The sequence below is a fragment of the Humulus lupulus genome, chromosome 6 (genome assembly GCF_963169125.1).
Source record: "Humulus lupulus chromosome 6, drHumLupu1.1, whole genome shotgun sequence".
NCBI lineage: Eukaryota > Viridiplantae > Streptophyta > Magnoliopsida > Rosales > Cannabaceae > Humulus > Humulus lupulus.
In genome coordinates, this window is record NC_084798.1 from 17,856,853 (window position 1) to 17,884,018 (window position 27,166).

The window sequence follows — 27,166 nt, forward strand, 5'->3', positions numbered from 1 at the left end:
TATAAATAAATTATTATATATATTGAGGCGGGTATGGAGCGGATTATGCTAATACCGTACCCGCACCATACCTGTATATATGCGGGGCGGTTATTTTCCACCCCGGTCATTTTCTCCGCTTGAATGACTTTTCCTGTCCCATTCGGATTGAACAATCATGGGTACTCGTAGCCATATGTTATATCGCCATCCCTAATTTGGCCAGAGTAATTATATGCCTTCATGTTCAGGAGGAGAGCAACAAGAGTAATTTTGGCTAGACCTCATTACAATATTTTGGTGTCTTCAATTTTATATCTATCTATTTTCTTGTTTTCTTCCCATAATGCGAGTTTAGTGTAGACAAGTTATATAAAGGAACTCATCCCACAAGGTGTCTTATTTGTTCAATGCTTGTTTATAAAAGGCTCTTTCAATTGTGGTTGCTGAATCTTTTATCTACTTTTCTTTTTGGGCTCAATTGCCCTATAATCTAAATATGCCTTAAAAAAAACTGACATCTATAAGACAGCTTTTAATTGACATATATCTTGGATCCAAAAATGAATGTATAAATAGAGTTTATCCCACAAGAACTAACAAAATTTTCCCTCACAAATTGAGATAAGGCTTATCACCCTACATTTAACTTTCAATGAGGCTTGAGATCTAAATTGATACAAGAAAAATGAAACGAAAGAAAGAAAAAGTGTGTAATTTGAGGAAGTGAGTGACTATTTCCATGCTTTCTTTCCTCTGAACTGTTTTCCAGAACGCTGTTGTTTTCTCTTTTTCTCAGTTCTGGTTTTTACAATCTTATCTCTCTTTGCAGCCAGGGGCATAGCCTTCTTGTGTTCCTTCTGTCGATTGCTCAAACCTCCCGTCTGTAAAATCATACCAAAACAATAAAAAACATAATTACCATAAACACAAACTGGTGGCATCATCTTTGACTTGAGGCAAAATTTCTTTACTTTCCCATGATGAGTGGAGCTTTTTTACACAAATCATAGGATCCTCAAGTCTAAAAAGCAAAAGGAGCGCCCTTTTCAAAGCTTATATTGATTTTGTAGCTAACCAAAGAGGCTCTATAAAAAGCTTACAAACAAAGAAGAATAATCCCAAAACAAAGGTCTAGAATTCAGGATGAAAGGAGATGATGAAAAATATAAAAATGTGTGTACCTTCTTTTGTTTTACTGCAGTGCGAGACTGGTATTTTTCTCTACCCTCTCTTCCCATCTTAACCATCGCCAATCTCTCTTCTTTGCTTAGCTTTTTCCGGACATGGGCCTATCAGGTACACAGCCACTTGGTTCAGTATATGATATTTACCAACGATACCAAAAGCACATTTCTTTGCTTTCTAAAATCGACTGATATTACTAATGATACCAAAAGCAAATATAATTAAGAGAAAGCCAAGATCTTAAGGTATTGTATTATTCGATTTGGACAAACTACTGAAAGTCACATGGACAGGCTGAAAGTTGAAATGCTTAGTAAAATGTGCAGAACTTACTTCAAGGTTGGCTGGATCCACTCGCTTAACAGTTAGTTGCTCAGAATTAGGAATACTGAACTGTGTTGCTTTAGCATCTGCCCCTTTTCTTAACAAACCATACTTAGCCAAGGTTTCTTTGGCATCCTTCTTAGCCTAGCCAAAACAGTACCAACAATCAATGTTTAATTTAGTGACATCCTGGAAGAGAAATACACTGGACCAAAGGGTATAAAATAAAATAAAGGGCACAGGTATGCATATTACATCTGGCATCAAGATAACCGCAGATGAGGAAAAAAAGGGTCTAAACAAAATAGCTTACCTTTAATTCCTTGATTCTTCGGAAGTCCTCATTAGAAAGAATACCATCCTCTAGATCAGGTGACACATCCGCTGTTGTTGCTACTGCTAGTCTCTTCAGAGTCCGAAGACTTGTATCAGCAGCAACTAGTTGTCTATCAAAATCAATCAGTTTTCTCTTTTTTCCTTTAGAATCTTTATGTCCACTTCCACCATGTTTGGCACCATTTTCTTCATCATCATCATCGTCGTCATCCTGTTCCAATTTTCTCTTTTTTCCTTTAGACTCGTGTCCATTTCCACCATGTTTGGTACAATCATCATCAACTTGTTCCATTTCTTCATCTTCATCCTCGTCCTCATCATCATCATCATCAATGCTGACATCACAATCACTGTCACTTGGACGATTGTCATCATCTTCACCTTCAGTGCCATAAGTAGATTCCCTATTGTCTTCATCATCATCACCGGATGCAACCATCTCCTCGTCACTGTCATCATCGTCAGAGCCACTGGATGCAAGACCTTCAATATCATCGCTATTATCTTCATCATCACCATCCAATAATTCAACACCAGAAACATTGCTGAGCACATCGACTTCTCCATATGCTTTTGGCTTTGCCTTTGGGTCAGTAGTTCGCCCTCGGTCCTTCTTAACCAGAAGTGAAGGGCAAATCTGCATATTGACAAAGTTTAGTCTCTAAATATTATTTGATAGATTCATATAAAATATATAGGTAAGAAAGAGGGAAAGAGAGACCTCTCTAAATAGGCCAATAAGTGAACGTGCTGCTATAGAAACTGCCTTCTCATGAGATTTCTTGTACAATGCAAGATCTTGCAGCAACTCTTCCGACATCAACTAAGATTGAAGAACAAAAATGTTTATGAGTAAGGCTGTGAAAGCAGACTTATATAAGTATAAATAAAGCTAAATATGAAAAGTAGAGATAGTAAAAGTGAACTAAAAAAATGTCATCAAACAACACTGGAAAATTCCAAAAACTCGGGAACCAGATAAAAAATATAAAATAAATATAGTTACCAAAGGGATTCGAAGACATATTTCCCTTATTACATTGAGTCCAACAGCAATGGCCTGGAGAAATCAGAGGGATCAAAAACATGGGAAAAAAACTTGAGAAAATAATCAAACTAAAGTTATAAGCCACACCTCAGGACGCGAACGATCATGTACAAATTGATTTACTACTTGTTTGAACAATGGCTCAACTGCATCAGGAGGCACCTGGACACAATGAAGACTCTTAAGGTACCAGTAGAGATACATTTTTTAACTTAAGCGTGGTAGAAAAGGCCAGAATTTAAGTACACATATATTAATCAAGTTTCATGGGAAAAACAGGCTGTACCATATCATGACAGGCCTGAACTCCAGCAGCAAGCAAATCTGTGATATCACGTTGATGAGGCTGTGTGTACCAATAAAGTCATCATTCAATCATATAATCATAATCAACAATCAAGAAGACAAAAACTTCAATTGCAGCAGCTAAATAAACTACCTGAACATATTTCTGTAGATACGGATAAAAGTTCAATAAAATTAGGCGATGAAGCCCAACTGTCCGAGCAATAACTTTCAACATCATCATCCTAATCTGCAGATAGACGAGTAGGGATCAAAAGGAATTAGATATGCAATTAAAAAAATCAGCAATCGTTTAAAAGCAAAGAATGCTAACTTAATGAAGTGAACTGATAAGTAAAACAACAAATAAAATTGAAAGTTAAACTCAAGTAAAGGTTACAAAATCCTCAACATTATTCATTAACATCTAATACAAAAAACTTTAAAAGCAATCCTAAACCTGAAACACCCACCTCAAATCGTTCATTGCACGTCTGAAGGCGGGAAAACAGCTTCTCAGCAAACCCCTGTTTGATAAACACAATTATTAAATTACAAACAAAAGAAGTCTAGAATTGGCTGAAGTGGAGATTATGTTATCAGATTTAATCATAACTAATATATTTTCGTGTACGAAAAGCAAAATAGCTATTGAACAAACCTGTGGATCTTTCAAATGGCTAAGTGGTGAATAATAATTTGAAGTGGTCTTATCTGATGAAAGGCGTTGTTGCTTTTTCATGCTACGCATAGCACGTTGCAATTTGGCTTGCTTTTTCCTCTTGCTAGAAGATGTACCCGCATGGTGTGCCTAAACATTCAAAACAAACACCAATACCATTAATTAAGCTTAAGCAAATGGCACAAATTCTTCATAGCAATTTTGCATCTATCAAACAACTTGTTGCCCCAACATAGGGCATAGATCTTACAAAAATAGAATAATGAAGTCTCATAATGTATTCACATATGTATAAAAGTATTAAAATACATATACATTTATATGATCAGAATTTTATCCTAAACAATTATGAGTATATAGTGTAAAACCTTGTAAACACTCTGTCTACTAAGAACAGCATGTGCTACTTGAGGAGTCTTCTCATCTTCATCACTTGAGGCATCACTATCATCCTCATCTTCAATCTTCTCATAATCCAATAGAACGGATAAAGAGGCAATCATGATCCTGAGGCATAGCAATGAAATTACAATCATAATATATGAAATAAAATAGTAAATCACCAATAGAAAAGGTACCTGGACGAGGAATGGAAACATGCCGTACAAATTGCATTGGCTGTTCTATCATCAAACCACACCTTCCTCCTGTGAAGCTCACATAGTGTGATAAATGCTCTCTTGGCTTTGGCTTCATCCTCTTGCTGTGGACATATTCATATTCAGGCATTAATTAAAACAAAATTTCCAAAAACATAGGAGCTTACAACCAACAATGAAGCAAAGAAATTACTAAATAAAAAGAATAGGAAAAAACCTGGAGCATGGGAAATATAATATTCTGAAGTGCTCGATTTTTAGCTTCATTCTTGTGTTTCTGATTCATTCGCCTAATGCATTGAACTACATGAGAGAATGCCAATTTTCTTAAATTCCTGTCTCCTAGAGTCTGTAGCTCCATGAACAAAGCAAGATTTTCTCCAGTATCAAGTATCTAAGAACAAAGACACGCATCAAACTCAAATCAATAAGGAAGAATTCACCTACAATTAAATTATATCGTAACTTTTCAAGAATCTAAAAAACAAAACAGAAAACACTTTTCACAAGCACAGATGCACTAAATTAGCATCATAATTACCTTCCTATTAATCAGAAGAATGAGAGCTTGAACAAGGTGGCAACGAAGGCCTGAAGGGAGAGTTCGCGCAGAGGAACGGAGCAACTCAGCAAGCTGATTTGGGAATTGTGCGAGTTGCTTAGGATAGAAAGGTGTAACGTGAGCTAAGAACATGGCCCAATCGCCCAGATCCTTAGCCACAGTTGGGTCATTACCAACGCCACTGATGGATGTGAATTTGAAAGCTGCTTGCTGCTTAAACATCTCCAAGAATGACTTGAACTGGCTGTACACAGTCGCCAGTTCCGATTCATACCCTTCTGGGTCACACTTCATCTTTGATTGTAGCAATGGCAAGCTCAACTTCTCCGAGCCTCTACCCGATGCCATTATGGATTCCGCCGAGAACCCATTAGCGTGAGAAGCCATAGTAACTACTGGTGAAAGGTTCAATGAGCTCAGTCAAAAAATATTTATTTCTTTTAAGCAAAATTGAAGACTGTGACTTTCTCTTAAAACCCTAATTGCAATCGGACAGAATCAAAACCCTAAGAATAATTTTACCATACTTTTTCTACTAGCCCAGGACAGTATATATATATATATATATCATAATTAACCGTTAAAAACAAATAGAAATAAAAGAATAAATCAAACTTTTGCCACACTAGAGCACAACCACATTATTGTGCAAAGCACACATACCCAACTTGACCTAGTGATGCAGCGATGGGGTTTAAGGGTTTAGAATCTCAGCCTATACATTTATCCCAGTCCAAATAATTCTGGTCGTGGCTCCAAGATAATATGTTAGCTTTGCAATCGCCCTGGTCACTCAACCTTGAAATGAAATGATGCGTGGTTATTCGACTCAAGAACTTATCATCATCTCACCTCTAATGTCAACAATCTTGACAGTGTTCTTCCTTTTCAAGGTTCTAAAAGTGTTACAATAGCAAATAATGAAACCATCACAATTCACTCTATTAGAGATTGTTATTTAACCCCTAAGTTTTGTTTAAAAAATGTTTATCATGTCCTCTCTACCTCTTCCAATCTCAATAATGTTTCTCGATTTTGTTCTGATAATCATGTTTCTATTGAATTCTTTGCAAATTCTTTCATTATCAAAAACCTCAAGTCGAAGAAAACTCTTCATCACAGGCACCTTGATCGTGGCTTGTATAAATTCCAGGCTGCCTGTTAAATTCTTTTGCTTTTGCTAATGTCATTTTCCTGCTCTTCTTATAAACTTAGTTTAGCTACCATTTGGCATGCTCGATTAGGATATGCTCATATTAAGTCTATTTCTCATGTACTCAATTAATGTAAAATTCCAATTTCCAGTATTCATATTTGTTTTTCTTGTAAATTAGCTAAAAGTCACAGAAATCCCCTTCCCCCATCATTATCTCGTGCTTTCCAACCTCTAGCTCTTATTGATGCTGATATATGGGGCAATTTCCCTATACTAGCCTCTAATGGAAATCGTTATTTCTTATTGTTTGTTGATGATTAGTCTTGTTTTTTATGATTCTATCCCATAACGACAAAAGATCAAGTTCTTCATGTTTTCCAACAATTAAAAGCTATGGTTGAAAACCAATTTTCTACTAAAATTAAGGCCTTTCATAGTGATGAAGGTGGGGAATCTAAGGCCCTGAAGCATTTTCTTGCATAGTCTAGCATTGAAATTCTCAATTCTTGCCCTTATACTCTTTCACAAATTGGACAAGTCGAACATAAAAATTGTCAAGTTGTAGAAATGGGGCTTGCCATGCTTACTCTACTTCAATTCCCTTAATATATTAGCATTTTGCATTCAAAACTGGTACGAATTTAATCAAACGTCTTTCCACTTTTGCCTTCAACATGGCAACTTCGTTCACATTGCTTTATAATAAAGCGCCAAATTTTTATATACTCCGAACATTTGGCTACCTCTATTTTCCTTTCATAAGACCACACAACAACAAGCATAAGTTGCAAGCGATCCACCCCATATGTGGTCATGGATTATAGTACAAATCATAAAGGTTATGTCTACCTTGATTGTGTCTCCAACAGATTCTACATAACACCTCATGTGGTGTTTGATAAATCAATATTTCATTTCTCGACTTCCAACTCATCTTCCTCTTCACTTCTTTCACCATCTCCTGGCCCCCCACACTCAGCTCTCACTTCATTCTCAACCATTGAATGTAAATTACCATTCTTCTTCTCCTCCTTTCTGGCCAACTCCACATCTTCCTCCACCCACTTCTCCCACCTTATCAACTTCTCATTTCTCACCATCACCTCCATCATTTTCTTCTCTTCCCAAATCTAATATTCCTTGTCCACCACTCCTACATCATCTACACTACCTCAAGATCTAGTCCTACCATCGGTTTCCATTCCCACCCCAAGATTCCTTCTGAACCTATTCACCAACAACCTCCTCTTCCAATCAACATTCACCAACAACCCCCTTACAATCAACATTCATCCTATGCTAACACGGTCTAAGAGGGGTATATGATAACTCTTGAATAAAGAGTTATTTCATGTGCTTTTGAACTTTTAATTGTGGAAAATCGTGGGTGATGTTAGTTTATTTTTAGCTTTTGGAGCTAACTTTAGTGTTTTTATGATTTTAGTTAAGTTTAATTACTTTTGTAGCTTTTAATAGCTAATGGGTTGAAGATAGTAGTTTCATGAATAGATACTTATACAAAGAATGAACTAACATTTGAAACTATCTAAGTTGAATTTTGATGGCTGAATTAGCAGGTTTGCAGCAGCATATCCCATAATTTACTAGCCTAGTCATCTGTCACATTCAACACCAACATGTCAAACAAATCAAACAGCACACAGATTTTCATCCATATATCACCGCAATACACAAAATTCTCAGAACCTACTTCCCTAAGACATGCAAGTTCCCAATCTTCCGTTATCACCGCAGCACACAGAATTCTCGGAACCTACTTCACTACGGTTGAATATCTAAGATATTCAAAAACTCCACTAAAGTAATACAATTATCATTCAAAATTGTAAAATATTGAAAATTAAAAAAAAAATCAAATACAACATACCTCTTGCAATTAGCTACCGATCCAATACTTTAAGACCAATCAAAATATTAACCTAAACATTATTATCAACATTATAAAAAATAAAAAGTTAGATGTATGTTCCATATCATGTTATTACCCCAAGTCATGTTATTAAAATTCTATAATCAACTTAATTCTTAATTAGCCTGTCAAATGTTAAGATTATAGGAAAAAACAAAGGAAAAAATGTGATATATTACCAAGGAAGACCACTGTTCATGCAAAGACACCATATTACCAAGTTTAGAATTGAAAGAGAACTTGTCATATATAAAAACACATTACTTGATATATTTAGAAATTTTAGTTACTTTTTCATATAGTCATGAAGATTAACAATATACTAGTTCTACAACTATTTGGTACAAACCATGAGAAAAAATAATGCATGCCATACGAAAAACTAATTCCAACACATCTCTACCATTCCATAATCCAATATCATAGTATAGTTTAATGTGGTGCATTTTGTAATGAGACAGAATTACCAATAGCCTATATCCCATCCTGTGATATTTTTTATAAGATAAACATAAGCAAATATTGCAGTTTTTATATGTAGAAAAGTTCAAACATAAAAATAACAATGAAGCTATAAAATAAAAATATATTTTCCTAGAATTCGATCAAATACATTTTAATATTTTCTCTTTTAGAATAGATTTATAAAGTTCTAAAATCTATAAAATTACATTTAATTGAACTTCTACTTTAATCAATTAGAATTAATTTTCATTTCCTTCCTAAAATCTAAGTTCAGAACAATGGATATTGAAATAAAACTTGCAAACAAACTTAAAACGAAGCATTAAAATTAACTCAGGCATTTCAACGAACAGCTTGTGGTCACAACAAAATGAACAAACGAATATTACATATATATATATATATATATATATATACATGTGTGTGTACATACAAGAAGAGATGCTTACAGATTCAGGTTTGCCAATGATTTTAGCAACAGCTTTGGTGGCGTCCTTGAGAATGTCAGAGGCGACGACTGCGGAGCTAGGACACGGAGGACGTCGACGGCATGGAGCTGAGCGGCGGTGGCTAGGACACAGAGGACGTCGACGTTGGTGACTGAGGTGCAGTCGTCCAAACGAGTGTTAAGGGCTAAACAATCAGGTTGTTTCGTTTGAGGGTTTATACTTTTTTTTATACTACGTGTTTTTCCACATATTTTGACACTGTATTTTAAAAAATTATTTTTTATACCTTATATGATTAAAATAGAATCCTAATCCAATTTTGATTAATATTTTCTTAACTAAAATCATAAATAATTTATCAAACTAACAATTCAGAATAAAAATAAAATTATTTTATTTAAAAACTGTGTTGTTATATTCAATTTTTTCTTTATTAAAATTGAGTTTAGGATTTTATGTTAACCATTTTACAAAATATAGGCTCTAAAAAATAATTTATCAAAATACATAATTCAAACAAATAATGAGACAAAAAATAAAGTCAAAAAAAATATAAACCTTATTTGCACAATATTTTTTTTATTAAAAATTAGTATATGATTAAAGTGGAAGCCGTACTATTGCATAAAAATATTTATAAAAATGAAAGGAATGAAAAAATAACGTAAAAATGAAAAATAAATGGTAAAAAACAATACGTTGGGTAATTTCTCATATTTATTTTTGGTGTGGCTTGGTTGTGGTCAAAGACAAATCTCATGGTTTATTGGCTTGGCATACTAACCAAAAGATCCGGAGATGGGGTTAAAATCACATTTGAGGAGAAGGAAAGGAGGAAGAGCACTTTCAATAGAAGAGGTAAAATGTTTAATTCTTTATAATATGGAGAAAAAATTGTTAAATAGTCTTCCAATGAGTGATGCAAAGTTATATTTTTTTACCTAAATAAATAGTATTTCTTTATATGTAGTGAAACACTATTCATCAAGCTATATATATTTTATTATTTTTTTATAAACTTTTGTGTATATATATATATATGAGTGTGATACTATTATATTTAATTATTTTATTTTTTAAAATGAATAAAATATTTTTTAAAAATATAATATTTAAATGATGTAGAGAAAAAATAAAGAAGTTGATATATGGTATAATGTAAAAGTTTGAGATAAATTATAAAAAAAAAAAATTGTAATGTATTTTGTAATACATTTTCTTTATAACATTTAGCTAAAACTCACAAAAACATATTCTATCAGCTCTTTTATACATATATTTATAATAGATGTGCATAAACTCCAATTAATTTATATCTATATTTACATATCATTTATATAATATTTTAATATTATTATTTTTCTTTATAAGATTTCTCTCTCACATTTAGTATATATATATTTATTATTTCTTTTTCAATTATTTTATTTTACTTTAATTAATAAAATATGTTTAAAGATGTAATATTTAAATGATGTAGAGAAATATATAGAGAATCTGATGTATGGTATAATGTAAAACTTAGAAGTAAAATAGAAAAATATGTATTTTTTTGAGGTATTTTAAATGATGAAGTAGAATATTTATTGTGAGTGCTCTAAAAGAGTAGCAAACAAACATGACTAGGTTACCCTCGTCATAGAGTCATATATAGGCCTTTTCTCATTGCCTTGTTAATCTTATCCATTAAAGGGCAATTTACAAAAGGAACTTTTTCAATCCTAAACGACCATTAATAAACTAAATAATACATGTCTCTTGTATTTTTTTTAGTAGTATTATAAGTCCTATAATCCACTACAACCCATCAACATACACACAAGTGATGTCCTATAATCCACTACAACCCATCAACATACACACAAGTGATGTCCTATAATCCACTAGATACACTAATTTAAACATCACTAACAGAATCGAGCAAAGAGTATAAATTATAATTTACCTCCAACTTCAAAGTTTGGCGCATAATCTTTAAAAACCTCCACTTCAACGTCTGTCTATTGTCAAAATCTACACAAAGAGAATATAAGCTCAATCAAAGTTGAATAAATCCAATATGTCAAACCCTATATTCAATCACAGCAACCAAAAATAATAGTTCAATAAAATTAGAAATTCAGGAATACTTAAACATATAAAAATATATACATTACACTAAAATATAAAAGAAAAGAAAAGAATTTACAAGAAATTTAGTATTATAATTTGGAAGAAAGAAGAACTAGGCGTGTGGAGCAAATGGTGCAATAAAATTTGGCTCTAAGTTTGTGGTGAATTGGAATACAAAAAACCAACAAATGGGTATCTAAAATTCATTCCACAATAAGGTCAGGGTACTCTAGCTCCCTTTTTTCCCTTACAATTTCTTGCAAATTAAACACTTGCAAACCTCCCATTTTCTCTCTTTGCTTCATTTAACTACTAAAGATAGAAAATAAATTGGAGCTCCTTTTATACTACTACACATAGAAAACAAGTTGGACTTTTCACATTATTACAGTTTGGCAAATCAGTTGGAAATTTATTGCAGAAGAATATATATATATATATCGTTTATTTAATATTCTTTTACCAAATATTTTCATTGGAAATTTACACAAAATTTGCAAGATGGAAAGGCAGAAAAAAAGGCTTACTGATATTGCCGTCGAGCTCCTCGAGGTTGCGCCGCCGAGATGGAGAGGACTAAGAGACGAGCGTAGACCTGGAGGCCGCCGAGCTCCTTGAGCTTGCACCGCCGAGAGGAAGAGGAGTAAGAGACGAAAGGCTCCGACAAAATGAGAGTGAGAAGAGAGGAGGTGGAGACACGGAAGTGAAGAGAGGCGACTGTAGTCTCTAGACACGGAGGTGGAGAACTCTCCAAGCTGAATAACGTTAAGGGTTAGGGAAGGGTAATTTAGACCGTATAATTGCATAAATAAAATTATAACAATGAAAGGAAATAAAAAATGACGTAAAAATGAAGAAAAAAATGGTAACAAACAATATATTGAGTAATTTTCCTTTATTAAATTACAACATAATTTTTTGTTATTAAAATATTTAGAATGAATATTATTATTTTTATATTTTTAAATTAATTTATATTTTATTTTATAATTTTGAACTAATTTAAAATATAGTATTAATTATATTTTATTTTTATTTTTATTTTATGTTTTTAGTGTGAGTCCTTAAAGAGTATTAAGGACTCCTAAAGCAAGTTCTTAAAATTGTTAAGTAAAACACTCATTTTTTTAGCCCAGATTTTTTTAGGACTCGTATATTTTTTTAGGACACTCATTGCGAGTCTTAAATTGTGTTTTTTCAGGACTCTCAATTAGTGTCCTAAAAACTCCATAAATATTTTTAAGGACTTGCATTTATGTGCGTGTCCTAAAAAAATGTCCCGTAAAGGGTATTTTGTAGTAGTGAAAGCAGATTTAGCTTAAGCATTTTGATCAGGTGGCTTTTGGACACCTAGGAGCACTTGGAAAGCCAATGGTGAGCTGGAATAGTGGCTGAGGTGGCAAGTACAGAAATAATGAGTAAAAAATAGGAAGTAATTGTCAAAGAAAAAAAAAAAGACCCACGTTTTATACAAAGATGAAGGGTAAAATTGTACTTACATGGCCAAATTGGGAAACCTATAATGCACTTAGAGAGGGCCAGCCGCATTTTGAAGAACAACAACCATTTTTTGAAAGAAAAACCAGCAAGAAAGAAGGAAGAAAACTAGAAATCAGCAACAAAGAAGGAGGACGAAAAAGAGAAGCTCAAGCATCATTTTGGATTTGTTCTTTCTTCTATTTTTAAACTTCATTTTTATATTTTCTAAGTTGATTTCTGATCTGAATATTATGGGCTGTATGGATTGTGGATTAATGTTTATTAACTCAGCCATGAACTAATTTTCTATGTGGCTTGAATTGCTGATGAACCCTATGTTATAGTGTGGTAATTTCTCACACTTTATTTTAGTAAAATCTCTCTTGTTCGTTCAAGTGTGCTTATATTAATTTATTGTTGTTCTTTGGCCAGCAATGACAAGATATTTAATTATGCTTAATACTGGAAATATTAAATGTAATGGGAAGAACTTGGATGACACAAGTCATAATCTATGTTAGATTATGTTAGTAAGTAACATAGGGATGTGTTAATTGCCTTGTGTAACTTTTGAGAATTGACCTTGAATTTGCATTATTAAATCTGATTTTGCATAGGAATATGTTTAGTTGGGTAAAAGAATTAATATCATAAAATTTGGGAAAGTTTTATGAGTGTTTATTGGATTCTTGTTAACTTGGGAGTTTTGCTAAAATATTGATGTCGCAATCTGTTCAGGATAACTAACATAGGGGGAATCAATAATTCAATTCCATTTTGCAATCCATATATTTCTTTCAATTTTCTTGTTTAGTTCAGTTTTAAATTCAGTATCTCCATCTCCTTAATATTTTGTTTAGCCTATAAACAACCCATTTGATTTTTAGTACTTTTAAGTTGTGTGGTAATTGTTTTGCTTATTTTTCTATTTTACAATTCCTATGGAGATGAATAACCTATCATTATATTACTTGTGTGATTACGTGCACTTGCGTATTTAAATCAAATACTAATTTTCACAACAATATAGATAAACCAAAATCATATGTTCTTGTTATCACTAGTAAGATTACACCTTATTCATATAAACAAGCACTACAAGATTCTCATTAGAAAGCCACCATGTACTTAGAATATCAAGCATTAATGCTCAACAACACCTGGACACTTATCCCAACTCCTCCTTATGCAACTATTGTTGGGGGGGAGTGAGATAACACCACCACAAAAAATAGAATCTACAATAAATTTGTATTGACAATAACTTAAAAAAGATTGAGAAAGAACATGCAAACCCAAGTAGAACAACGGTGATCCTCAACTTTGATGAAGCTTCAAACCCTATGCAAGATCACCACTTTGAGCAAATCCCTTGAACAAACCCTTGAGCAAACAAACACAAACCAAGGCTTATACACATTGTAGATTGATGTCCTAATACTCTATTTCTCAGCCACCATTGATGCTTGAGGCCTTCTCTTGAGGAAATGATGATTGAGATTGAACAAGTCTTCAACTCTTTAATTCAGGCACTTTCTTGTAGAGTTCTTGGAGCTAGAGAGGTAGAGAGAGATTGGTGTAATGCCCTACTACCCAGGAATCGTTACGTTGTGTATTTTAAATAGTACTAAACTCGTTAAACGAGCCATTTGGTCATAATCCTGTAACTAAATGTGATTAACGATTTAGGGTTAAAAACTTTGGCCAAGGATACAAACGTTTACTGTATACATTGGGATCTCAAATTACATTTTAAAGGTTAATTACAATAAAAGAGTTACGACCAACCAACCTAAGCGACAAAAGAGGGTTTAACCCTAGTTCCTCTTTAAACCCTCGGCTGTGGTGGTCGAGCAGTCGCATATGTACACATCATCACTTAAGCTCTCCAACTTAAGGATGATCCAACTTTCTTTTACCTTTACTTGCACCACATAGCACCCGTGAGCTGAGGCTTAGCAAGAAAACTCAAACATGCTCATAAGCAGATAATAACATGTCACCAAATCATAATAAGCATGCTTACCAGTAATAACCCTATTCATGCATGCATGCAAGTACTCATAAATGATTATGGGGTCTTGCGCCCTGAGTAGATGACTGTTAAGTCAACCTGGGGTCCTGCGCCCTGAATAGATGACTGTTAAGTCAATCTAGGGTCCTGTACCCTGAATAGATGACTATTAAGTTAATCTGGGGTCCTGTGCCCTGAATAAAAAACTATTAAGTCAATATGGGGTCTTGCATCTTGAATAAATGACTATTAAGTCAATTTGGGGTCCTACGCCCTGAATAAATGACTATTAAGTCAATCTGGGGTCCTGCGCCCTAAATAGATGACTATTAAGTCACTTTCGGGTCATGCGCCCTAAAAAATGACTATTAAGTCAATCTGGGGTCCTGCGCCTAGAATAAATGACTGTTTAACGCCCAAACGTGACTTCCACTTAGCGGTGGTTGTAGTATAGATCGAGCGGTCGATTCCACAAGGAGGCAAATAAATAAAGTTAATCAATAAATAAAGTTTAGAGATAAATAATATGAGGAAAATATAACAAATGATATTTTTGTTGTTTTTGAGATTTAAAGATTATAAATAAAGATAGAATAAAGTGTGATGTAACAATAGGTAACAAGTAGGAAGGATCAAGAGTCACCAATATGCATACTTATTTATTTGGATCTTTGATTCACAAAAATTACACAAATAGATAGTTCACATCCCAGCTGTTCATTTGGAAGATTTAACATTGAAGCACAAATATATTTCACAAAAATGTATTAAAATGATTATTATTCTTTACCATGGAAAGATGAAATAAATCTTATGAGAAATCTAAAAATGACATTATACCATTGGCAATAATGCAATAAAAGATTGGACATAAAACCTAACACAAATATTACTTTTACTATTTATGAAATACATAGAAAGAGCATGACTAATTCTATATAGATTTTAGCAAAAGTACATATATATGAGTGAGATGGAGAAAATGGTAAAGATATTATCTATATTATTTTTACTAATTTGATAATACATCGAAAGTGCATGACAAAATCTATATACTATTAGTAAACATAAATATAGATAATAAGATGAAGAAGTAGAGATGAAAGAAAATAAATCACTAAAATATATAAACTTTAAGCACATGATGAATCAAAAATACCAAACAAAGTCATAGTGCATATAGGATCATCCTAACCTTCCTAAGAAGGTTAGCCTATTATGCTAGACATTCTCATGAAATTCTAGAGAGAAAATATGAGAAATGAGACTAAAATTTGGTAGAGTTTTGCTACCTAAAAATTACATACATAATGTGAAATGAGAGTCCCTATTTATAGAGGGAGAAAATGACTAAAAAGAAATTAAACAACAATTTGGGGTTTACAAAATAAATATGAAATATTAATAATAAAATATGATTTTGAAAAATCAAATCTTATTATAAATATTAACCTAGTTATTTTGGTGTATGGTCAAAATTCTCTTTTTTAAAATCACCAAAAAAGATGATCTTTAAAGCTCAAAATTGTAATTTTGCAAGGCTCAATATCTACAAAATATGGGTTGGAGGTGGCTGTGGCAGAAGTGGGTTTTGACCCATTTTTGGCCAATGAAAACGTGCCACGTGGGCGACTGGGTTGAAGAGAAGGCTGATGGGCTGCTGCGATTTGGGCCGTTGGAGACTTGCGTGGGTCAAAGGCTGGGTCTGTGGTTGTTGGGCCTGCTGGGATCCTTGGGCGTGAAGAGTTGCTGGAAGGATTGGGCTGCTTCAAATGATGGGCCTGCGAATGGCTGCTGGGAAGGCTTGGATTGTATTGACGTTGGGAGCTTGATGCTGAAGGAAGTTGATGATGTCCTGGACACGTGGCGCAAGGAGGAGCAAGGATAACCTGGACACATGGCGCGAAAGGAGCACGACACCTAGCAGCTAGGGGAAGCATGAAGGAAGAGTTGGGCCTGGGCTTGGAGCTTCGGTTTGGACTTGACCCTGGGGGTCGCGGTGCGCCTCCCTGACAGAGAGCCCTCTGCTTGGGCTTCAGGGTGTGGGCCGCAGCTTAGCCCTCTAGAGTCACGACACACCCCCCAGGCAGAACCCTCCTGGTTTTTTGGGTGCTTGGGTTTGGGTTTGGTCAGGTTCGGGTGTAATAAAATGGTACCGAACCCGTTCGAAACAATTTTGTATTTATAGGGTTTTCGGGTGTTGGGTGGGCTCGGGTTTGGGTGTCAAATGGCCAAGTTTCGGGTTTGGGCCTTTAATGGGCTTTGACAGTTATTTTTTTCGCAAAAATGTCATTTTTTGAGTTTTTTTTTTACTTTTATCTTGTATTTTTTTTACGTTTGTCATGTTGTTTTAGAAACTTAATTTGAACATAATATATAAAAACAAACATAATTTTCATGCCACATTTTCATCATGCCAAACATAATTTCAACACAATTTATAGAAAGTTAGAAACTTCATAAAGTCTCTTCCCTAACTAATGTCCATCAAAAGTTCAAATTCAAAATACAAACATAAGAAAATAAAAGAAGTCATAAAGTCCAAAGTCCAAAATAGGTACAAAGGTCCAAATAGAAAATACTAAATACTAAACAGTAAACACTAAAAGATTTGGTTCATAAAGTCCAAAAAAATACAACCATAATTCCATAAACAAACTTAAATTCCTGAATTGTTGGGCATACGATGAGGTTGCTGAGGTTGAAACTGAAGATGGAGCATGAACAGAGGGAACACTAGCATCGGTCATCATCTCTGCAAATATTATTAAAATAAAGATAAATATTAGAATATAAAACACTTAGACACTTGAATTTAAATAATAAAAATTCCTAATAAAATTACCAGACTCAAGATCATCAGAGGTTTGAAGCACCCACTAAACTTCAATGTTACATCATAAAATGTCTCAAGAAATCTCACAAAAATCGACGTATCCTGCCAATGTTTTTCGGATGGTGGTCCCTCATTTGGCTTCCCATCTTTGTCAGCCTCATTAAAATATTTCGAATAATTTCCATCACATTCCATTTGATCCCTTCCTCTTTCACACATTCCTTAAACGTTATAAACCTAGAAGGGGAAGACCTAACATATCTCACAACATTTCTAATTGCAGCAATGGACTCATGTTTTTCCTTCAATCATTCACTGACAATTAAGTTTACTATATGAGCACAACACCTTATATGTGAGAATTTTCCTTCCAAAATAAGTCCTTTCTCTTTCTCTTTGAACTTCCTCTTCAAGTACCTAATGGCAACATCATCAGAGGAAGTGTTGTATACCGTAATGGTAAACAACTTAGATATACCCCAATCATTCAAACATCGCTCAATCTCTTTGCCAATAGTTTCCCCTTTATGATCTATCACTTGGCAAAAGGTAATAATTCTTTCTTGGTATGTCCAATTATTATCAATCCAATGAGCTGTGATGACCATGTAATTCATATTTTGGATGGAAGTCCATGCGTCTGTAGTAATAGATAGCCTCTCATTGCTTAAAACTTTTTTCAATGTCGCCTTCTCTTCTTCATATAACTTCAAAACATCTCTTTAGCAACGGTCATTCAAGAAGGGATCACAAACCTAGGTTGAAGATTTTTCACAAATTTGTTGAATCCCGCGCCCTCAACATGTCTAAATGGTAACTCATCTAACACAATATATTGTGCAAGAGATATCCTACAAGCTTCTTTATTATAAGTCAATGCTACTAAGCTTGTTTTCCCCTCATTTCCTCCCTTAACTTTCAAAACTTAAAATCTTCTGTTTTTGGTCATCTATCCTCCATGGACTAAACTCACAAACGTTCCTAAAATGGTTCCATAGATGACTTGTCCCATGTTTTCTCGTGTCACAAAAAAAAAACCAGATCTTGAATAGTTACACATACACTTAGGCGGAGGAGGCTCTTTCAAAGGATTGGTTGTTGATGGGGGTGGGGGAGGAGGAGGGTCTTCCTTGGTGGAATGTTCCCAAATGGAAGACCCTTTTGCCTTTTTTGTAGGGAGGGGAGGCTTAGTACTAGAAGAAGGTTTACCCCTCTTCCTTCTACCCCTAAGTTGACCTTTATATGTGGGGTTATCAGTGGGTGGAGGAGGTTGATCTCAATTATCTTCCGCATGAGTTTCATCGTCTTCCTCAGTATCCATCACCTAATACAAATGATTTAACAAAAATACATAACTAAATCTAATTAACAGAATAACACACAAGCCTATAATCCATTACAACTGAGCATCACGCATTCACACAAGCCTAGAATCCACTACAACTGAGCAGCACTCATTCACACACAAGCCTAAAATCCACTATAATTGAGCAGCACACATTCATACACAAGCCTAGAATCCACTAAAAGAAGATAATAGATTAAGATTTACCTAAAGCTTTTTAGTAGAAGCGAGTCGTGACCTCTTCAAATTTATCGACCACTCGACACTCACCTTCTTCTCAAACTCACTACAAAAATAAACATACATTTTTTAGCATATGGCCTCAGACATATATATATACCAAATAATTAAACAGATTAAATAAATCCAAAACAATTTTTTTTTAGAATATGACTATTTGATTTAAACACACAAATAATAATATGCAATAATAATTTAATAATATGACTACTATTATAGTCGCTGTCTTTGATTTAAACACACAAATAATAATATGCATATGTCTATTTGATTTGATCTGAATCACACAAATAATGGCTGCATATGTTCTATATTATTTAATATTTACACCAAAAAAACTTTCAAAACCATTAACATAATCTATTAATCGTCACTCATATATCAAACAATAATATATGTAAATTTAATATTAGTTTGAGAGTGTATACCTGCCTAAATCCGAGGCGGAGCCACTGCTGACAGTGGTGGTGGTGGTGCTATCCAAGCTGAGTGTGAGAGACAGAGAGAGGTGAGGGCCGAGGCTGGCTTAGGCTGGAGGGGCGGCTGGGGTCCTGCTGGAGGGGCTGCCTCAGGCCGTCCTGGGGTGGGGTGCCTGGTTAGGCGTTGCTACTGGGGTTGGGGTCGGGGAAGAGAAGAGAAGGTCACGAGAGAGAGAGAGAGAGAGAGAGAGAGAGAGAGGGGTCGGAGAGGGTGGGTAGGGTATGGTGGTGACTGGCTGGGGATGGGGCGTGGGGTGGCTGGCCGTGGCCGCTGCTGGGGTTCGGGGAAGAGAGGTCACGAGAAGAGAGAGAGAGTTGATTTCAAAATTGGAGCTTTTTAGGTAAGGGAAAAAAATTGGCCTTTTTTTTTCAGATCAGGTTTCGGTTTAACCCGAACCCACACACAATCACAATATTAAACCCGAACTCGAATGTGTTCGGATCGGTTCGGGTGCACCCGAAAGTTTTGGCTAAAACCGAGTTTTACGGGCTCGGGTCGGTCGGATTTTGCGGGTTAAATGTTCAACCCTACTTCTTCTTCTTCTAAACCCATAATCAAATTTTAAGAAAAAAAAAAAAGTTCATATACAAAATCAAACCAAACTAACAATATGCATACACATTTCGTCATCACATTTCAAACCTAAAATTCACACTCAAAATCATAGTTTAAAATCGAATCAAAAGTTCTCAACACATTTCAAAATCAACATTAAAAATCAATCACAAATTTCAACATTACACTTAAAAAAACTCAACTTTGTTCTTCATCTTCTTCCTTAAACATAAAACTTGTTATACCCAGTCAACACCCAAGAACCTCAGCCTCGAACTCGGAATCAACCCAGATCTTCCCAACTCAGGCGTCACCCTGTCGCAGTAGATGGAGATTCACCCTCCCCGTCGCACCAGACGCCACCCCGTCGCACTAGATCTGCCCAAGAACATGTAGTAGAATAAGAAAAAGGAGAAGAAGAGATGAAGCACAACACCAAGAAGAAGAAGATTGAGATGGGAAGAAGATTGAAGTCGCTACTGACTAGATCCTCCTGTAGCAGGAGTCAAAGCGGGAGATGAGGCTGCCGGAGACATTTTCTTTTCTGCGATGGGCGGCGGCGCAGGGTCTACGACGTGGGCTAGGCAGCGCAAGGTCTACGACGACCAAGGGTGGGCTTGGCGGAGTGGGGTCTGCGACGACCAGGGATGGGGCTAGTGGCTGGGGCCGAGGGCTGGTGTGGGAGAGAGAAGGGAGAGGAAGAGAAGAAAGAGGGGAGAGGAGAGAGGAGAGAGGAGAGAGAGAATGGAGATTTTAATTATTTAAAATTTTTATTTATTTTTATTTTAAAATACATTTGAAGTATTTAACTAATTCATTAATTAATAAAATTTGAGGGCATTTTGTTCATATTTAAAAAACATTGACCAAAATTGGGCTCAAAGTATTATTTTGTTCCGTTTTGCAAAATGCAGGATCCAAATTGTCATTTAATAAAACACAGAGTTCGATCGATAACTTTTGTAAAACACAAGGTCCAAAATAGTATTTACCCTTACATTAATATTATCAAATAGTCTAATAAGAGATAACATCATGAATATAATTGGAAATAGAATATAAAACTCCTCTAATACCAGAACCCAACCCAAAGTTTGCTACAACATAAGCAACCATATTCATAGATTTAAGAATATGACAACATATACTACCTCCAACTAATCGAATTGACGAAAGGACATCTTCAAAAAGTACCTCAATACTTTCACATATTGCACCAGAAGTGATAACAGTGAAGCATACATTGCCAAATTAGTAGCACAAAAAACTACTACTAAGCTACGAGGCAACGCACATGGATTGCCAAAAGATCTCCAACCATTAGAACAAAATGATGGAACCACCATACCATAAAAAAAATGAAACAAAACTCATACAAAATCCAAACAAGAGCACACTACAAGGATGATCCAAAATTATTGGATCTAAACAAAGCTAAAGCAAACTAAACAAAAAACACAAATAAAAACATGGATAAACTCAAAGACCCGTCTCAGCGGCAACAACCAATCTACCTGACACTCTAGTCACATCCCCATTAGAGCCCACTGGAAAAACCACTATGATATGAACTCTACAACCCCAAATCTAAGATCACAACGTCGAGGGAACGATCGCAGACGCCTGATCTCACACCATAGAAAGGAACTAAAGATAGTTCTAGACCCATGAAGCCTAGTATCTATAACTTTTGATCCGTTATTGCCGTTCATGTTTGACGACTGCACCAGAGCCAGCGAGATGCATAGGAAATCCACCAACCATAAGAGGGGAGAAGCTTGGCTAGTGCGTGAAAGACCCTTATGTTTCCATCATTTGCCCTAAACGACCCCTCTATTGGCCAGAGCATTACCACAATGCATAGTGGCACTCTGGCAGCTCTCTAACGGGAAAGAACAAGGGAGAGAGAAGAGGAAGTGGATAGAAAAAATTATGGGATGGGTATTTTGGGTATTGTCAAAAGAATTGACATTTTTTTTACTTAGAACCCCTCATGAAACATAACTACTCAAATTTTCCCTTGTCCATTGTTTTTTATAATTTAAATAAATATTAAATAATCACTAATAAAATATTCATATTCAAATTTTATAATTGTGAATTGGAGCACAAGTTATGCCTAATAAAAAATAGACATTTTCTCCAATTTTAGAAAAAGAATAATGATATATACACTAAAATTATGCTCCAAAATATTACACCAACTGCTGTGACACAAAAATATTACACCAACTAATGTGACATCAAAATATTACACCAACTGATGTGACAATATTTTAAAAAAAATAGTGCGTTGTACCTAAAATAAATTTGATTGGTTAAATGAAATTGACACGTCATTTGTACTAATGATTAATACATAATTTCTGTCCACATATCATTAGTCTTATAAAAACATGAGATTTATTTAAAAATATAGCTTTTATGACATTAATGTGCAAAAATATGAAACTTATATTTTTTTCATATTTTTCTTAATTTGTATAGGAAAATTTATTAAAGTGTGAAAAACACAATTAGTAGCTAACTAAAATATGACAATGCCACATTTTTTATCATAGTTATGTTTTCTTTGACTTTGAAGGTTATTTTATTTAATTTTTTTTTCAATTTTTTATTTTTTCATTCATTTTTAATTATTTTTTCAGTTATTTTTTACTTATTTTTTCTTCCATTTTTCCCTTTTTTTTTTTTTTCTACCAATTTTTTTTCATCTTCTTTTTTCTTTCAATTGTTTCATTCTTCTTCTTCTTCTTCTTCCTCTCATTTTTATTCATTTATCTTCTTTTTTTTCTTTCATTTGTATTGTTTTTTTGTTCATATTTTTTTAGTTTTCTTTTTTTTTCATTTTTTCCTTCTATTTTTTCTTCATTTTTGTATTTATTATTTTTTCATTTCATTTTTTTTCACACATATCAGCTTTTTTTCTTCTTCTATTTTTTCATTTTTTTTCTACCAATTTTTTCATTCATTTTTTTTTCCTTCCATTTTTCCATTATTTTTCTTCTTCTTCTTTTCATTTTTATTCATTCATTTGTTTTTTTCCTTCATCATTTATTTTTCATATTTTTTTTAGTTTTCTTTCATTCTTTTTTCTTCATTTTTTGTACTTATTATTTTCTTATTCAATTTTCTTTTTTTCCCCCTTTTTCCACACATATTTTAACATTACATAATTATTTTACTATTTTGTTATTTATTATATTTTATTATTGTAATATTTTATAGTTTTTTCCACTATATATAAAAAAAATCAAATAAATTTTTTCAGCATTTTCTTTTTACTGTAACCCTTATAGGAACACCAAAATTTGGAAAGAAAACTAATAGAAATATGAAAACGTGAATGGGTAACCAGTTACCTAGATGGGAACATTCAAATCTAGAAAAAAAAATATATGAAGAAGATGGGAGAGAAGGGAAAGGGGAGGATGTGATTTTTTTTCTATCTTCAGATCTGTTGGTTACCTTCCCGTTCTTTGTGTGTATATTTCCGGGGATAACTGGTTACCTTCACGTTCTTTGTGTGTATATTTCTGGTGGTAACTAGTTACCTTCACGTTCCGACGTGTGTGTATATTTTTGGGTCATTTATGGTAACTGGTTACCTTACTAAAATCATAGTTGCTTCTTCTTCTTCTTCATTATTTAATGAAGTGTTCTTCCTCTTTTTCCTTCAAAATTGATGTTTATTTTTCATATTTAATATGAGTAACTCGTCACCCCTCTTATAGTAACTGGTTACCCCTCTTATGGCAGAAAGTTACTATAACGACTCAAATTTCCTAATAAGGCTTAGAGCCTTGATTAGGGGGCCAAGATGAATTTTTTTGGAATTATGTGATTATATGATATTTATGTGTATCATTATGTGATTATGTGAGTTATATTATAATATGACTTGATATGCATGTTTAGGTGTATTAAATATGCATGTGGGCCCATTTATGTTTAATTGGGTAATTTTCATAATTTGGCCCGTTATGGGTATATTTGGTATATATGTGGTATGTGTGTGATACTTCATTATTATTTGGTTATGCTTGGGTTACTCAGCACGAGATGATCTTAGGAGGCAAGCTAGTGGGAAAGTCACAACGGGATCCATACTTGACTCGGAGTGAGTCAATGGATATTTAGCACATTACCAGGATATTGGGTAATGGAAATAAATATTTGATGATAAATTGAGAGTTAGTGAGATTAGGGGAAAATTCTGGGAGTTTTGACTATTTTACCCCGGGGGCATTTTTGGGACCCCGAGCATTAGGATTTGCTTGAGGTTACTTAAGTTTGAAGTAACATGTCAGAATAAAAGAACGTTCAAAACGTTTTCTCTTCCTCCCGTTCCCTTTTCGACACCCGTTCGCATTTTCGAAGGAAACTTGAGTTTTAAAACTTGTATTCAAGCAAGGATCGAGGCATAGCTATTCTAGGGAAGGTTAGAAGCTTATTTGCCGGAGGATTTAGTTGGGAAACGACTTAATCTGAGGTAATCCAAGTTTTAAGTTCTAAGTTTTTAAAGTTTTTAAGCTTTGATTGGATTTTATGTTTTGATGAGTTTTTGGATGGTTTGAGACTTAGGTTTTATTGGTTTTGGATAATTGGGATGTTTGGGAACTTTGATTTTGGAATTTGGATATGTTTGGATAGGTTTTTGGAGGATTTTAAGTGGGAAAAACCGTAGAAAATGGCTGGTTTCATGGTCAAGTCGCGACCTTGTTTTAGCAAGTCGCGACTGGGATGAACCAGAAGCCAAGGAGGCTCTGCCTGGGGGGGTGCGCCGTGACCCAAGAGGGGCCAAGTCGCGGCCCGCACCCTGAAGCCCAGGAAAATGCTCTCTGACTTGGGGGCAAGTCGCGACCCTCTGGGCCAAATTGCGACTGGCTTATGCATTTTTGCCCAGATTTGGTTTTTAGCCGTGGGAACTTAATTCTAAGGGCCTGAGATCGATCCTACTACCCATTTGAGTAGAATTCGACATCCAGGAGGCTAGGTTTGGGTTTGGAAGTATTTATTTACTCATTTTGATGATGTTTTATTTTATGGTTGTGACTAGGTTATCATTAGGGGCTTGGAAACAAGATCGTGCTTGAGGGTCGTTTATTGGGAAAACCGCACCCAGTATGTGATGCATGCAATATATGTGATTATGGCATGGCATGAAGGTGAAATATGGAATTTGCCAGAGCTTGAGTCTCTGTAATTGTGCATGATTATAATTATGCTTGTGATTATTGATTAAGCATGCTGAATGTCATATATCTGGATATTTGACATATGATATATATATCTCTCATTGAGGAAGCACTGACTTATTAGTCAGGGAACGACAATGGTGTCAATATTGATTGTGAAGCTATGACTTATCAATCAAGATCGGTAGTAGTACTGAGCACTGGTTGTATGGTATTGGCTTATGAGTCAAGAACGGTATTAGCGTGTTTAACGCAAGCCAAAATGATTAGATCTAATAAACTTGAGCATCAAATGCTTGTCCGACCTATAGGTCGAAGAAAACTAAAGCGCTTGTCTAATGTAAAGGCTAAGTTACTTAGAGCCAGGGCTATATGCTCAGGTGACTGAAACGTCACATGGCTAGGAGGGCGCAAGACCCCAAAGATAGACTTATCAGTCATATACCTCAGAGAGAGAGACTTATTAGTCGTCTACTCAGAGCACAGGACTCCACAATCATTGAATTCTACTTGCATGCATGCATGAATAGGGTTATTACTGCTAGGCATGCTTGTTATGGTTTGGTGACATGTTATTATCTGCTTATAAGCATGTGTTTGAGTTTTCTTGCTGAGCTTCGGCTCACGGGTGCTATGTGGTGCAGGTAAAGGCAAAAGAAAGCTGAACCATCATTGAGTTGGAGAGCTTAGGTGATGATGTGTACATATGCGCCTGCTCGACCACCACGACCGTGGGTTTAAAGAGGAACTAGGGTTAAACCCTATTTTGTCGCTTAGGTCGGCTGGTTGTAAATCATTTATTGTAATTAACCTTTAAAATATATTTTGGGATCCCAATATATACAGTAAACGTTTTAGTGAAACGATGTATCTTTGACAAAAAAATTTAACCCTAAACCGTTAATCACATTTAGTTACACGATTATGGTCAAATGGCTCGTTTAGCGAGTTTAGCACTGTTTAAAATGCACATCGTAATGATCCCTGGGTAGTAGGGCGTTATAGTCACTCCTCTCAAGATAACTGGTTACCTCTCTTGGTGCATGTTATTTAACCTAGTTGTAGGATTTTTTTTTACATAACTGTCAAAAATCAATCAAGTAACTGGTTATCTTACCCAAGATTTAGAAAAAGAAACGTACAATCTAAAAAAAAAGAAAAAAATATTTATAATAAATAAAAAATAATTTTAAACATAATTCATATTAGAAGAAAAAAGAAAAAAAATTGTAAAACAATAAAAGAAAATTTTAATATAAAATTAGTAATATAAAAAAATAATAATCAAATTAAAAACATATTCTTTCAAATTAATAAAACTTAATTAAGAGCAAAATTACGACGTAAATCAACTTTTATAAAAAAAATATATTATATATAAGGGCTGTTTGGTTTGTTATTCAAATACGATTTTATATTTTTGAATCCTTAAATATAAAGTTTACACATAATCCTTGATTGGTAGGTTATTTTAAAAAATAAATCCAAAACAAGTTTTAAAAAATGAGTCGGCTTTTACACATAAAAATTGAAAACCATATTTTATCATTTCCTTAAATTTTAGAGGGACCTACATCATTTTAAATATAAAATCACTAACCAATCAAAATTTTAGAAAGTCAAAATTAATATTTTCAAATCAATTTAACTATCCAAATACATTATATTTGAATGTTGAACCAATATGCCCTTAAAATTCTTAAAAAGAGTCGTATTTTTTAACTTAACGCTTTATTAAAACTCCCATATAAAATGAAATTTCAACGTGACTTTTCTTTTGGTTTTGCCTACTGACCCACAAAAGCAATTGGGCCCAGCTTGTACACTTTATATAAACGACACGTGTCGCAAGGCAGTTGGTCCAAGTGTGTTTCCACTGTTCGTGATTCCTTGGTGAAGGAAGA

The 27,166-nt window shown here is 34.3% G+C and overlaps 1 protein-coding gene across 6 annotated transcripts; it reads right to left on the reverse strand.

Annotated features, from left to right (window-relative positions):
* Nucleotides 1–483: 483 nt before the first annotated feature.
* Nucleotides 484–9,196, reverse strand: LOC133781777 (uncharacterized). Of its 6 annotated transcripts, none has more exons than XM_062220850.1 (17): nt 9,004–9,196; nt 8,048–8,099; nt 4,983–5,395; nt 4,659–4,835; nt 4,421–4,545; nt 4,211–4,349; nt 3,822–3,971; nt 3,634–3,687; nt 3,315–3,410; nt 3,162–3,221; nt 2,963–3,037; nt 2,834–2,887; nt 2,549–2,650; nt 1,805–2,464; nt 1,501–1,635; nt 1,164–1,271; nt 484–863 (listed from the first exon to the last, which is right to left on the reverse strand). In XM_062220850.1, the coding sequence occupies exons 3-17, from the start codon at nt 5,388–5,390 to the stop codon at nt 714–716; spliced, it is 2,493 nt and encodes an 830-aa protein (XP_062076834.1). In that variant the 5' UTR covers nt 5,391–5,395; nt 8,048–8,099; nt 9,004–9,196; the 3' UTR covers nt 484–713. The 6 variants fall into 6 exon arrangements, with proteins under 6 accessions (XP_062076834.1, XP_062076835.1, XP_062076833.1 ...); XM_062220851.1 differs by having other exon boundaries at nt 4,983–5,398; XM_062220849.1 differs by lacking the exon at nt 8,048–8,099.
* Nucleotides 9,197–27,166: the final 17,970 nt, after the last annotated feature.

Bases quoted from the DNA above. Each gene is read 5' to 3' on its own strand.
- LOC133781777 (XM_062220849.1), bottom strand. From the start codon at position 5,390: ATGGCTTCTCACGCTAATGGGTTCTCGGCGGAATCCATAATGGCATCG. The intron at 3,411-3,633 runs GTGGGTGTTTCA...GTCTATCTGCAG, and splicing joins CGTGCAATGAACGATTTGAG to ATTAGGATGATGATGTTGAA. The intron at 1,636-1,804 runs GTAAGCTATTTT...TGTTTTGGCTAG, and splicing joins GAAGAATCAAGGAATTAAAG to GCTAAGAAGGATGCCAAAGA.